This window comes from Poeciliopsis prolifica, unplaced genomic scaffold (assembly GCF_027474105.1).
Source record: "Poeciliopsis prolifica strain line A6 unplaced genomic scaffold, Auburn_PproV2 SCAFFOLD045, whole genome shotgun sequence".
NCBI classification, from domain to species: domain Eukaryota; kingdom Metazoa; phylum Chordata; class Actinopteri; order Cyprinodontiformes; family Poeciliidae; genus Poeciliopsis; species Poeciliopsis prolifica.
In genome coordinates this window covers 2,472,984-2,488,649 of record NW_026562420.1, presented here as the reverse complement: position 1 = coordinate 2,488,649, position 15,666 = coordinate 2,472,984, and the positions used below count along the sequence as shown (strand labels likewise).

General features: G+C 39.8%; 1 protein-coding gene across 7 annotated transcripts in view; it reads right to left on the bottom strand.

The window, feature by feature from the left end:
* fat1a (FAT atypical cadherin 1a) overlaps nucleotides 1–15,456 on the bottom strand; it is a 90,437-nt gene extending 74,981 nt beyond the window's left edge. For all 7 annotated transcript variants that reach the window (XR_008607820.1, XM_055056351.1, XM_055056346.1 and 4 more), the window contains exons 1-2: nucleotides 15,344–15,456; nucleotides 9,944–13,233 (exon numbers count right to left, since the gene is read on the bottom strand). Coding sequence is in view for 6 of the 7 variants with exons in the window: in XM_055056351.1 (XP_054912326.1) it covers nucleotides 9,944–13,208 (3,265 nt within the window). In the remaining variant the exon portion in view is untranslated. The remainder of the gene's footprint in view (nucleotides 1–9,943; nucleotides 13,234–15,343) is intronic.
* Nucleotides 15,457–15,666: the final 210 nt, after the last annotated feature.

Sequence of the window (15,666 nt, the reverse complement as noted above, 5' to 3'; positions counted from 1 at the left end):
GCTCTAAGTTAGTTGGAAAGAGTTAAGGAAACTCCAGCATATCAGATCAGCTGTGTTTTCATTACAAACGAATGCAAAATGTTGTCAATGTTGTCAATGTAAAAAAGGAAAACATCTGTTTCGCAATTGTGTTTTTATTAAATAAGAAATGCAATTAAAGTTACGCTTGAGTTTGATCACATGACGAGTCGTTAAAAGACATGCGAGCCATCATCCCCCAATAGCTTCCTGCTGACTTCTTCTTCATGGTTTGCGCCAGTGGCAACGTCTCGTTGATCATGTGACTCGTGTGATTCGAAAAATAAAACTACTTCGACATGTCCTAAAGAACCACCACATCTTGACACCAAAACGTTTGATCAAAAAACTAATTTTCTTGAAATTGTCGTTTTCATAAAGCAAATTTATTTTTGAAATGCCAAATTGGACCAATATGTGGTCAATGGAAACACAGACGTGGCATAGTGTATGCCAGGTATTAGTGAGAGAGAAAATACTTCAAGTAACTTGCAAAACAGAAGTAAACAACTTTCTGTCCTTGTTAAGGAAGACCGACTTTAACAAATTTAGCACATCTGACTCCATCAAATGACATTTTTTAAGAGTAGATATGACTGCAGAACATTTTAGTGAAGATAAAATTCAAATTTTTTAAGACTTGCTTATAAGCGCTTTTCCATCCAGATTTTTCTCTCATTTCATCCTCCGTCCAGAACAAACCTGATCAGTCATCCCTCCTCTCTTCCTGAAGGTGCTGATCTGATGAAACTTTCATACCAAGTGGCCAGTGAGCCATGGGATTCTCTCTCAATTAAGCCTACTTATTCCCTCCCTCTTCTGTTCAGTGGCAGATTCAGTCAACAGGTTAGCAATCATTTATTAGATTTTTGACTTTATACTGAAGCTACACTAAGCAGATCAAATGCTCCGTTAGCAAACCTGAACTGCTGGACATTACTGCACCATAAGCAGCGTTTATGTGAGTAACATGACTGGCATGAGTTAGTCTGGTCCGTTTGCAGGGCAAACAAAGGTCAGAATATTGGGATTGGTCAGACATAATCTGACAGATGATGAAGAGACGTATAAAACCCTGTCTCTCAAATCTCTCTCTACATACCAGACAAAGTACTACAGCCTTTAGAATCAGTCAGCCATTTCTACTTCATGCATGACCAGGCGCTGTTCAATGTGACAAAAACCGGCTGTCAGCAGCTAGCTTATAGCAATGTGGGTTTTTTTTGGTTTGTTTTTTTTTTTTAGAAAAGTATCGAGTGTGGCAAGTCTTCGGGGGTTCATAAACCAGTTGGGGCCAGTACAAGTTCTTTATATGGACAGTCATGGAAATTCTGAAATATATAATCCCACAAGAGCATGATGATTATTAGTTTGTCGATTTAAGTAAGCCAAGATTTAAAAAAAAGAAAAGAATTGATGGACATCTGAAATAAAATGACTGAAAAGATTTTCCATAATAAAGAATGTCTTTAATGCCACTTGAGATAGCGTTTGAGATTTAGTTGCAAACACAAAGCTTTCATTGTTAATGGAACCCTGGTAAGTGTGCTTTGGAAAGAAAAAGCCTGAGTAACAGAAAATCACTGCCATATTTTATAGCGGCTTTAACTGTACGCCCCGGAGCCCTGAAAACTGCCTGCATGCCTGCCTGTATGCAAAAATCACAAACTCTTAAGTGTTTCTGTTTAACTTTTAATGCAAACAGTTTAACATACTTGAAATAAGACAAAACTAACTTAGGAGTAACTATTATGAGCTTGTTTTTAGTGAATAATTGCTTAATATTGATTTTTAAACAGTACTAAATCCACTGGCAGATTATTTTTTTTATGAAAAAAAATGTCTTGCTATAGTGAAATAATTTGCCAGTAGAGCTTTTCCGTTTTTTATGAATATTAAGAAATTATTTACTAAAACAAGCTCTTATACTTTGCTGAAAAGTTACTTGTTAGTTGTGTCTAATTTTAAGTGCACCAAGATATTTGCAGTAGAAACTAAACCAAAAATACTTTATAAGATTTTGTCTTCTTGTAATGTGTTCCACTGGTAACAAGAACATCTCAGTTATGTTATTTTCTGAGGATTTTTTTCACTCCCAGCACTGATGTCTCTAACTGCATAGAGCAGTCTTTATTGATTTGTTTCTCTATAAATATCCGTCTCTATTATCATTGCATTACATGAAATGTAACCTTTCCACCAACGCCATACAATTATGTATTTTCTCAGAAGAATAATTCATTATGTCCAATCCATCAACCAATCTGTGCACAAAACACAGAAAATCCCCAAAGTACTAACAACACCAGTATTATGAAACATTTTAAAACTGAGAGGTTTGACATCTGCAGATTGCTGCCAACATACTTATTGCTGCAGCAATGACAGGAATCAATCATTTCAACACAGCCCCAAAATTGTAATTATAGAGACAAGTTTTTAAATTTGTACTTTGTTTTCTGTGCGTATTTAATAAATGTAGAGCCTGTTATTTAGTTAATTTTAGAGCTGGTGTTTCAATTATTGCTTCTGTCTTATGGAAGAAAGCTAAATATGTTAATCAAACATGTCAAATTTGCAGATGAACCTGTTGACTATATAGATTGGACAATCCAACCATGTTTTACTAATTATTATCACTGATAATTGTTTGTGACAGAACAATTATCAGTGATAATTGTTGTTATCAATAAACGATTACTCTTAAAATGAAGCAGCAGGGTGGAAAGAGGAAAAGTTGAGTCCACCTTGAAAGTTGAGCTCAACCACCCAGTATTATTATTACTGCTTGTGAAGATGACTAAAAAGCTTTGGACTAATTGAAAATCTTTTGTTACAGAACAAAACAATAAAATGCAAACGCAAAATGTGAATGCATTTGTTCTCATTGATTGACATTTTCTGGATCTTTACCGATCTTTAAACAGCCTGAAATGCCAACTCCGATTTTGGGCGATGCCAACATTTTTTGTCTGAAAGGTCAATAAACATAACAGCAAAGTTGCTAAGAACATACCATTCCGCTCACACAGATATGGCTTTATCTGTTTTTAGCTGCTAGTCTAAACTTGCCCGTCTTGAGATTATTAAAAAGAAACTACAGCAGTGAAGAAGGCTTATTGCATGTATGTAATAATCTATATGCTTAAGAAGATGTTCTTTTAAATTTGTAATTATTTATGCAGTTCAGTGGTGAATGTTAGCATGGCAGTAAATTAACACATAATGAGGCACATCCTGTGCTGCAGGCAGCGCCATGTTTCTTTAAAAAGATTTAATGGACTGAAAGTCCAACATACTTGTAACAGGAGAAAGTGTGTTATTCATTTAGCAACCTAGAATCCACTTTGTCCCACCGCACATTCCTGGTCCCATCTCCACGGTAACAGCAGTCGAGCGATGACTCTTTGGAATCAAGTGCCACTTTGCAGCCCAACATTTATCTTGGATAAATGGAAGATGAGGGACAGAGAGCGACAGTTCAGAGTTTTACACACCGAGCTGATGCACGAGAAGCAACTCGAGTTTTCTGGGGAAAGAAGTCCGTACAACACGGAGCGCTCGAAAATAAAGCAGAAAGTTCATTTTTTGTTGAAACGGAAGAGAAATTCCTCATTACCCGTCAAACTGCTTTCGTTTACTCTCACAAAGAAAGCTTTTGCGGCGCAGGCTGCGAACAGCTTCAAGTGAAAGGCCAATGCATATTTTATCCAGGAAGAAAGGGCAGTGCATGCATTATACAGCCAGCATCTGCTTCTCATGTACAATGAGCGCTCTCTGCTCTGGTCACTCTGTACACTCAGTGATTTCACTTCGAACCAGGACACAACGGCTTTGATTACATTTTCAGAGTAAGTTCTCATCACCGCAGCATTTGTTTGCCCTTTTCCTGTGTGAGAATGGTGCAGTGCAGGAAAAGCAACAACTACAAAGCAGAACCCAGGGCGTCACTGAACATTATAAACAGCATCTCAAACCAAAACATCACCAGTAAAATCTGTGAGCAGAGCTTAAGGTGAAAGATTAAGAGTTGACAAGTTAATCCTGAGTTTCTTGAAATGTGTTTGTTGTTTGCAGACTTTGCAGCTGCATCTGCTTCACAATTGCTCAATCGGCAACTTGGCCATTTATTTATTTATTTGGGACTTACTCGTAGCTATGCGACCTTTTAATTAATTGGAGCTCAGCTCCTCAGACAGCAAAAACTCTCTTTCATGTTGCACAGACGGAAAAAAGAAGAGATCTTCTCCTTATGTTGCACCCCTTTAGCCTCTTCCCTGCACTCTGTCCTTTATGTAGGTTTCATTCTTGATGCTTACATCAGTTTATCTTATTGGACTCAGAGCTAAATGTTCTAAATTTGAAAGCTGCTCTAAGACAAAAAAAAAAAAACGATTTATTAAATGACTGGAGGTAAACGTACAAATGAACAGACGATTACTCACTGGAATTAAAAGACTATCAGTGAATTGTTCACTGACTTAAGGTGTGTCAAGATGAATCAGGCATGCTTTGAGGAGTGGGGGCTTGTCCGGGTTCATCAAGATAAGCATTCTTTTATTGCTAGCTGTATGAAGCCGTGCTGCTTTCAATGAGATACCACATCAGACCAGAATTTAATCCAACTCTATGTAGTATAAAGGTACACATCAGTGACCCGCCCCCACCTGTTGCTGTGAACTGCCTCCCAGATATCTGAAGGAAAGCTACAGGAAAAAAAATTGATTGGATATTTGGATACATTTCTGTACATTTCTGATTTAAGAACCAGTATTTAAAAAATGATGAAAAAATTTTAAAAAAAAAAGAAAATTAGTTCCTCTGCTTCCTATTACTGCCATCTGCAGAAGTACTCCAGTCTGCTAGAAACAACCAATCAGAGCCAGGAGGAGGGTCTTAGCTCTATCAATAAACGTTATGTATGTGCTGCTCATACACTCTCCCCTTGCTTCTGCTATGCTACAGTCATTTCATTACATTCGAGTCTGACATGAATGCTCAAGCTACTTAGCATGGCCACTGACGGCAGCAGATAAACAGTTTTCTTGTAATGTTTGTTCTGCTGTTAGCACAATGAGCAGCACATACACAAATGTGATTGACATCACCAAGACCCTCCTCCTGCCACTGATTGATTATTTTCTGACTGTTAGGGCAGAGGAGTTCCTGTTATCTACAAATGATCTGTTTCATGTTCTACTGTCACGACACAGTGACAGTTTTAGTAAATATATGAAACACTTTTTCTTACATCTGTTACATTCTTCAGCTTTACATACAATAAATGATTTGTTGGGTCACAGAGCAATGACAGAATGACAAACGAGACTCTAATTCCTCCTCGCCTAAGTCATCTCCCTCCACCACTCCAGCAGCTGTCAGTCTTTAATGTTGAAGCATTTTTCATATCCAACCAGGGCAACACTAAGAACTTCAAATGAGTCAAAACAAAGCATCAGCTATTAAATTAAATGTAATGCGGATATAAAGATTGCATGGACAATTAGACTTAAAATTTGTCAGAAGCATGGGCCATAAAATTATAAAAAGATTACAACTGAATAAATAGATAATAAAAACTTAAAAGTACAACATAAATCAACAGTTACTTTTAACAACTGATGCAAAAGTATATATGTTCAGTTTAAGAAATTAACTGGGCTGTTTATGAGGTAAATCTAATATTATTCTCTTTGCCTCCCGTTTTTGGGAATTTTATTAACACTTCAAATGTTTGCAACTTATTTTCAACAGACACGTTTTCAAGGCAGTTACATGCAAAGACAGCTTTTCCAAGATTACACCTGACCTACATATAGCATGTAGTCCTTCAGTGCCTTACGCTACAGCCAAATATTTAGCTTAGCATTGCATGGTGAGGGCAAAGCTATAAAAATCGGTATTAGGAGGACTGGGTTTAATAAAATCACAACTTTTTTTTCAAATAATGGAACGTTGTTTCTCTCTTTTTGATCAATTCAAGTCAACCTGCAAAAACCAGAAGTAAAACACTGTGAAAGTATAAAGTAGAGGTAAGAGGGAGTAAAGGTTTCGGGATCTCTCCTTATTCTGTTCAGTTTGATGCATCCTGCCTTTGTGATCTCTGCAAACACTAAGGTTGACTGCTGCAAGATCCTTAAATTTAGCTCTGCTGTGACCGCACTCATCTGTCAACCACAAGATTAGTAGCTCATTTGCCGCCGTCGGCCCTTCAGACAGCAAATTGGTTGTTTTCACGTGAAGTCTGACAAAATGGCTTTAAGAGACATAAAAGGAGGAGGAAAAATAAGAGCTAATTTGGAAGCAAACTCTTCAGGACTCCACTGCAGTAGATCAACTCCAAAACTTAAAATTCGGAGTTGTGAAATTGTGATTTATAAATCTAAATCTAAAAGAACTTTACTTTTTCCTTGGGGTGAGGGAAAGTGCTTGTGTTTCAGCTCCAAACAAGTTTGAAACTAAAATTATAGTTCAATATTGTACTTCTATATATACACACATAGAGCAGTTATTGTACAAAAACAGTACTTCCTGCACAGACTGTTTATTATAAGTCATTTGTCAATAAAGTTTCATCAGGATAAAAATCTTGTCTTTTTAATATCTAGTCTTTGAGTGCATCAAAACTCTGAATACTAACAATTTTCCATCTTTAAATGAATCATCCAATAGAAAGTGGTGAACATTAAGAAAAAATGGAAATGCAGTCAAATGGTAAGATGCAAAAGTATTGATCATCTACAAATTCTTCCATTGCTACATATTGCTATTTAGCATTTTTAGAGGTGACAAGGTTTCCCAAATTACAAAATAAGGTAAGTATATCATCAGAGAATGTAATTGAAGCATTTTGTCTTGATTCACTTTAAATATTTTTTACTTGCAAAATTACATCCTCATTTTTGATCAATAAGGTTATCAGGAAACAGTATGTGCTTTTATAAATATCGACTTGAGGTTGGAAACAAATACTTTGGCATATGAGCATGAATAATCTTTTAATTCTTTCATTTTTGGCTGAATTCAAACTCTTCCATCTGTCAAATAACATGCCTCAAATAAGTTTTCAAATGTTCGCAATAAGAATTAGCCAGATAAACGTAAAAGAAAACTAAATATCAGTATCAACTAAACAGAACACGCTCTCAAAGCAAGACCAAACTTTACTGTCCAGTTCAATTTAAGAATTAAACCAACTGATACTGTTTGTTGATGAAACCTTTGCATGTGTATGATTTAAACACTTGGAAAGTGTGCCACAAACTGAAAATGGCTTGAAGCAAACATATCAATAGAAGCCTTGGAAGGTAAATGTGGTGTACAGCAGGGGAGGAAGCCATGATGAGACTCTGTTTAAATTAAAATGGCAATAATCCAGTGACCACAGAGCTTTTAATAAAGGAGAGAATGTCTGGGAAAACAGTTGCTATCGGCTCCCCGGGCGGACTGATGGCAAGAAACCTTGCTGGGAAACACATTTCATAGCTGGATGGTGTTTGGTTTTGGGCAGACTTCCTTTTTTTTTTTTTTTTTTTTTTTTTTACATCATTCTGGTTAGAATTCACAACATGCAGGTGCAGCTCCCAGTATATTCCAAACACGTATAGCTCCGTTAACAAACCTCACCCTTCATCTAGTTAAGTCTTGGGAGGGGCATTGCCACCTCGGCTCCACTTAGTTGTCTGCTGACCTCAGAAATACATCATAATAACAGGACCCAGCCCAAGACAAGCCTACTATTGCACCTCTTGATAATCACTTAATAAAGGCCTCTGAAATTAAGTAGATGATAACAGCTATGGGCTTAGAATTTGTGTCTCGCTGCAGATTTGATGTTAGATGTGGCCTTTCAATCTTGTGAAAGTGCTTGATCTGACTTTAAGGATCAAGGATAAAGTAAATTATGTAACATTTATAATTTTATCGTTCAAGAACTCCTGACTTTATTCTGAGAAGTTCATTGTGTGTCACATAAAAACAGGCAAATATGCTGATTTTGGCGACAGTTCAAGGAAATCTTCCAAAATTCTGCCAGCGTTGCTTCTCTTTCTTTGTAAGCAGTCTGATTTTCATGTGCAACAGACAACAGAATGCAGCTGTAGAAAATTGCTATTGTCCTTCATCTCCTTTGATGTCTACACTTCCTGCTGTCTCGCTTGTCAAATAACATTTCTAAAGAGACATAAAACAGAGACTAACCAGACGAGTTGTATGTTTGCAATGTGTGATGTCACACCATATGGGCAACAGGTTTCAAATGCTGATTGGATGGTGATGGTTTCATCAAACCCTACAGTAGTAAAAAAATTATATTGCTTCCAAAGCAGAATAATTGTGAAATTTGTCACTTTTGTGTAGCATGTTCTGAATATTTAAAGGACCAATTTCCTTGCAATTTTAATTTTGCTATAATTAAAATGATAAATGGAAATCGTTTTTATTGTACTACTCAAACAGAGCAAAATTAACTAAAAGGGGAAATTACAGGTGACTGATTTCTGTCTAAATGATTACATTTACATGTAGTTGTAAACTGAGTTTACAACTACATCAAGATATGTACTCAACAACTTAAATTGTAAACATTTTTATTGTTTTTCTCCAAATGTTCTCACTCTCTAAGCTGTTCAGATGTTGGAAATAGCACTCAGCGATAAAAAGTAAGACCATACAGACTCCCGTTAAAAATCTTTTCTGTAACTCAGTGCCACATATGTCACAGTTTTTGTAATGAGTGCACAGAAAACCATTTCTAAGCACACAATTATCCAATATCTAGTCCAGGGTTTATATACTCCAGCATCCATCTTCATAAAATAAAATTGTGTTGCATTTTAGATATCTCAGAACAATCACAGAAACAAACAACCTGGAGTACTCAACCCATGCTGAATTTACCAGCTTGGTCTTTCCCACAGAGTTTCCCTGGAGAGACTTCCTGTCAACCTGTTGAATTATTCACATGCATCTCAATTGACCCGTAGGTATAAACCGTCTCTTAAACAGGTGAAGCAGCCAACTGATAAATTGCTTTTTCCTGGCTTCCTTGTTGAGATGAACCAGCATGCACTTGCAAGTGCAAAACCAATATATTATACATAACGTTTCACTGCCTCAGTCAAATATTAAATATGTATAGCAGAAAGAGAGCTTTAATTAAAAATAGAGAAAAAGTCACTTTAAGATAGCTAAGAGTGAAACAAAAAAAAATACAAGGGCAGCTAAAGAGGTCCTCCATCTCTCACTCAGGTGATCTTATTAGCATTCCAGGCTGAATATTTGGACATAATTTGAGTCAGCTGTTGAAATCATTAAAGACAGCAGAGCATGTATTAACATTAATTTAGCTAGATCCATAAAATAATAATAAAGAATATAGTGTAGTATGAGCTGATTTTTGTAGTCAAAACAAACTGGAAAACTTTTATATCAGAAATTGTTTTGAGAAGCATCTGTATCATAAAAGGTTGGTTGGGAAAAAAAGCAAGTGAAATCAATCCAAATCTTTTTACAACCAAGGTAACTACACAGGAATGCACACAAAGGTCTGAGAAACAGCTGCTCCATCTGTTCCTGCCATCAGTTCTTTCACAAAAAGGAAAAAAAAATGACTGGAATAAGAAACTAGCCTGTAAAAGGAAACTCTCTTAGACCACAGTTTCACACAGGAAAACATGTCAAAGTCAACTATCCAAACTTTCTTGAATGATGTACCAATCAATTGGCAACAGATGGCAGGTTTCCCCTAATGGGTTAATTGGCAGTCGATAGGTGAAATACTTACAAATCTGGTATTTTGTGCGATTCATGAAATGCAACAAAACCAAAAGTACCACTATTTTCTGCCGATAAATGAATCAAACACCATTTAACTTATTGACTTTTCCTAGATTAATAAATAGATGTATATAACACAAGCACTCACCAGTTTCTTCTTCAATGGAAAAAAATCCTAAGCCAGATCCATCTCTTATGGAGTAGCGAATCTCTCCGTCTCGTCCTGAGTCTTCGTCTTCAGCTGAAACAGTCATCACAGAAGTGCCAATGAGGGCGTCCTCTTTTATAAATCCCTTTTCCACAAATGACCGGAAGAAAGGCCTGTAGAGGTTCTCATTCACGTCCACCACCTCCACCTCAATGAAACAGGTCGAGGACAGAGATATTGGCTTTCCTTTATCTTTGGCCTTGGCTGTCAGGTTATACACCTGTTTAGTCTCATAGTCCAAATTTTGGACAATCCGAAGCGCTCCACTGAGTTTGTCCACTTCAAAGTGGCCATCTCCATTATCAATCAGGCTATACCGTACTTGACTGGAAGCGCCAACGTCAGGGTCGTGCGCTTCCAGCCACATAATTACAGTACCGATAGGAAGGTCTTCTCTCACTTTAACACGGTAATTAGGAGGAACAAATTTGGGAGGGTTATCGTTCACATCTTCCAGGGTAATTTTAAGAGGAACTGTGGACACCAACTGAGGCTCACTCACTGCCTGGTCTCGTGCTGCAATCTTCAAAACATAAAACGGATAGCGCTCCCGATCCAGCGGCTTCGTCACAGTCACCACTCCGGTTATCTCATTGATGGCAAAATGATCTGTGCCCCCTAAAATGGAGTACTTGACAATTCCATTGTCCGCCTGATCCCTATCTGTTGAGTCCACCTGGATAATTTCAGTCCCAACCGCTGTGCTCTCGCTTATTTCAATCGAGTAGGAATCTTTCAAAAACTGAGGGCTGTTATCATTGGTGTCTAGGATCTTCACGTCCAACAGGCGTGAAGAAGATTTTTGTGGTATCCCGAGATCGTAAACAGTAATGTTGAGGGTGTAGTGGTCTGTCATTTCACGGTCAAGTGGAGAGTAAACTAACAGCCAACCGGTTTCCATGTCGACAATAAAACGACTTTCTGTGTCTCCCCCTGAAATAACGTACACTAATTTTCCATTGAAGCCACTGTCTGGGTCTGTTGCACTTAAATGAATGACCCGAGCTCCAACAGGAAGGTCCTCTCTAACTTCAACAAAACTTGGGAAAGACTCATCAAACAGAGGGGCGTACCGGTTGACTGAATAAATGTCCATGTAGGTATCCTCTGGCTCAGTCTGGCCGTGGATTTTGCTTCCCTGCAGCAGCTTCTCGGCCAGCATGGTGGCGACACCCGTTTCAACACATCTCACCTGGACGGGCTTGCGTGCTGTGATGACAGTTATGTTCATGGTCATTGGCCGAGTCTCGTGTTCCCCATCGGTTGCAACAATCTGTAAACTATGAAATGACACTTTTGCCGCCTCCCCCTCACTAAGTGTGCGCTTCAGTGACAGCAGGCCGGAGTTTGGGTTCATTTCAAATAGATCAAGATCATTCCCGGATTTAATGAAGTACCGTACAAGCTGCAGTTCATCTGCGTCTATGGCAGAAGCTGTTGTAATCTGCTCTCCCACCCCATGATCCCTTGGCACAGTGACCTCACAGTCAATGTTTTCAAACAAAGGCTTATTGTCATTCAGGTTATTTAACGTTATGGTAACCGATGCCTCCACTTCTCTTCTGAAAGGGGATCCCCAGTCACTTGCCCTGACTTTCAGATTGTAAATCCTGGGCATGAGCTCATAATCCAGGACCTCTGAAGTGGTGATGACACCAGAAAAGTAGTCAATGACAAAAGGCTGGGGACTCAGGTTGGTAATGCTGTAGGTCACATAGCCATTCTCCTCTTTGTCTAGATCAGTGGCTTTGACTGCTACCACACTGGTCCCACTAGGTACGTTCTCATCAACACTGGCCTTGTAGGATGTTTGCTGGAACTCCGGTGCATTATTATTCACATCAATCACATCAACAATCACTTTCGTGGCTGCTTTCTTGTCACTGGTGATCACCTCTAGCTCATACTGTGCCGAAATATCAGCATTGATTGGTCCTGCTGTGCTGATTAAGCCAGTATCTGCATTGATGCTGAATCTGTTCTTGTCAGAATTGTGCTTAAAGGCATAATTCTGATGGGGATATCGTGGCACAGCTGTCACCATCGTCACAGGTGTGTGAAGAGGGGCAAATTCGCTCAGATTGACTCTGTAGACTGCCTTTTCAAATACCGGCGGACCCTTTTGGAACTCCGCAGAGGTGATGTGTACCAGTTTAGCAGACGAAAACTGAGGTGGGGTGCCTTTGTCCTTTGCCTGTAAGGTGAGGTTGTATCCGAATGGCTGGCTGTCCCAGTCCACTTCCTTCACAGCTTTTATCTTATACTCTTTGCTCCCAGGGCTGCTTCTTACAGCCTTAAACTGTTGCAGTGGGTCGCCGGCCACGACGCTCAGTGACGAAATCTCTCCATTTGGTCCCAGGTCTTTGTCTTCCACTGTCACAACAGCGTACGTCGGGTCGTGATCTGCATCGGAGGGCGACAAGGTTACCGCAGTGATCACAGGCGCATGCTCGTTGGCCTGCTCCACCCGCACGGTAAGCTTGGCCATGCTGCTGAAGCCACTGCTGCCGTACAGCTTCATGCCCCTGTCCACGGCCAGGATCTCCAGCTCGTACAGCTTTGTCTCAGAGTAGTCCAGTTTGCCGGTGAGCGTCACCACCCCGCTCGTCGGATGAACAGCAAACATGTCCGTCCACTCTCTGAAGCTGTAGTAATACTCTCCGTTCGTACCGATGTCTGCATCTGTTGCCATGACTTTGGCCACACTTGAGCGTATGGCCGTGTTCTCTGGTAGAGAGATGCTGTAGGATGTCGGTGAGAAGAGAGGCCTCAGGTCATTGGTGTCCAGTACCTGCACTTTCACTCTCGTGCGACACTCCAAATTGGTGCTCCGCTCTGAAGCTTTGACAGTGAGCATATAGTGGTCTTTAACCTCTCGATTAAGAATGGCAGTGCTGCCTCCTTTGGTCCTTATTCGTAAAAAACTAAAATCTCCCAACAAGTAGTCCTCCGCTTTGAACAAGTTCTCATTGTCCCCAGAGATTATTTTGTACCGTATCTCCCACGATGGGTCTGTGACATAGATCCCCATCTTGGTATGACTTTCCAGGTAGGTCTTAGCAGCAGAGTTCTCATATATGGTGGCATTGTAAACAGAGTGGGTGAACTGTATGGAGGCAGCCCTCGCAAACCTTTGGCTTCCTGTGCAGCCAGAAAAGAGCTGCAGGAGCAGAACGAGCAGTGCCACTGAGAACTTCCCCATCATCGTACCGGGATCTTCACAGAGCCACCTGGAACAGAGCAACATCAGAAAAAAAATAATTAATTTCAACAGATAGAAGACATCAACTGGGATCACAATTAAAGACAACAATTGCAAGAAACCAGACTACCTTAAATGACTTAACAAATGTGGGCCAGGCTGGTGAGTGGCTTGATGTTCCATGTGGAAATAGGATGAAGCAGAGCAGCCAATCGGATGACAGATCTGAGCTGTCAGTGCGCCTATTATGAGCACATTGCCAAGATAGCAACTATACACCCTCTCAATGTTAGAGTCAACTCAAATGTGTAAAGCATACCCAAAATAAATAAAAAGGGGTAAAATGTGTTTCACATATTTTATATTCTGGAATTAAAATAAGGCAGAGAACACCATTTATAGACACTCCTTACTTTTAAAGACAGGGGTTGTGTGCATTTTCTTTTACTCTAATAAAATGTAAACTGATCAAATAAAATGTAAGCTGGGGAGTGAAGTGTACATTTCCACTGCAGGATTTAAAAAACATTCAGTTTTTAAGAAGCACTATAAAAATACTTGTCTGGTGTTGTGCATACATGGGTTGATGACATCACAAGAGGTATCAACTTTAACCTTGATCAGTTGGTATTCATAAACGTTATGAAGGATGAGCAGTTTCTTTAAACATTTTAAGGCATATTGTGGAGTGCCAAAGTTGCATTTGAGTTACAAGCGATTTCTCCAAGATGGACACAGCAGCGAAGCAAAGCACAACATTGGATGGAAAATTCATAAAGGATTATGAAGAGATTTCTACTAATCAGTTTGAGTTTTTATATACATTTGCCATTTGTGTGATTACAGATAATATAATCTGGCATATCCGTTCTGCCCTGCTCCACTTTAAAAACTGCTTTCATGTGTTTGACTGTTGCATAATTTGGTGAAAATCCATGCAAAGTTGCCACATGGCTCAAAGGTGTTACTGTACATAAACAGTCAAATGCGGCAACATAAAGATGCATTTGATTGAAAACATGCAACTTAAGAAAAACAAAGTAAAACCACTCCAATAAGGCCCCTGATGGCTTCTGTCATGTCATTGGAATAATGCATAAACGCCTGACTTTCAAGAAGGTATATCACAATATCTCTTTCATTTACATAAAATAGCAAAGCAAATATATCAAATGTTCAAGTTCTGCTGGTGACAATCTAAAGCTAAAGTGACTGAGTTTACAGAAAGCTCTCTAGGCAGCTGTAAAACTGCAATGTAATAAATGCAGGCGAAATATTGAAGAAAAATAAACAGAGGCGATCTGTACGGCATGAAGGGGTTGAAGAAAAATCAGCGCCGCGGCGACTGGGAAACTGTTGGGAGCCGCTTTTCCAGTCTCCCTCTGGCTGTGTGGGAGTCCATACAAAGACAAATAAAAAGCAAGACGTTGCCATGTCTGCGCAGGAATGCTTCTCATACACACACACAAAAATAATACATTATTGACTTTTGGCGTGTCACAAATCACCCTGGTACGGTTCAGTTATTAAGGCTTTCTGCAGGTTAATAAGTGACGCGGTGTGAGAGCAAACACACCTTAAATCAGAAAATACTCCCTGCAGGTATGAAAAGAACCATCTTGAGGAAGCGCATTGTGAAACGCTCACATCAACTTCGTTTCTATTTCCAGTCCCCGAAAAAAAAAAAAAAAGTCTGTAATTCGAACCTTTTGCTTGAATGCATCTGGCAACGAACGTAAGCTGCTTTGGTTAAGAAATAAAAGTTAACAGTCGAAGATAATAAGTTAGGTGCCTGGAAAGTCTTTCATTTCCAGCCCCATCCCCCAACTCTCCCATTCACTGCTTGGAACGACGGCAGCGAGCGCCGGGCAGAGATTTGCTTTATAAAAAACGAAAAGCCACAGCACAGGAGCAAACAGCGTAAAAACCTTCCTCAGAGTGACCGGTATGTGCGCTTGTGATCTCGAAGTTGGATTTAAATAGTTTGTTTTGTTCGCAGCAAACTTCTGTGGAGGAGGCGAGCAGCAGCGGCTGCTTTCCACAGCCCGAAGCTCACAATAGCGTCAACTTTTCTCCACCTTAAAAAGATGCGAAAGCGGCCAATTAAGGGAAGCCCGTTAGGATAGGAAACAACGTACCTCTCTTATTATTAATAATCTCGAATATTCGGAGGTTTGGCATGAAGTTTCTGTAGTCCAAATCTCCGCATGGTAATACGTGGACTTCTCTCCTCTCCGTTACTCCTTCTGTCACCAGTCGGCAGGCTCTGTTTTTTCCACGCTCACTCACTCGCTCCCCACCACGCTCCTTTCTCTCTCCCACTTGAAAAAATATCTCTCCGCGCTGCGCACGTCCGGATCTACTTACCAGGCTGGCACCGGCGGCAGCAGCAGCGCGGCGCGGCGCGGCGCGGCGCGGCGCCGGAGCGGGCGCCAGGCTGTCCCTGCTCCGCTTTACCGGG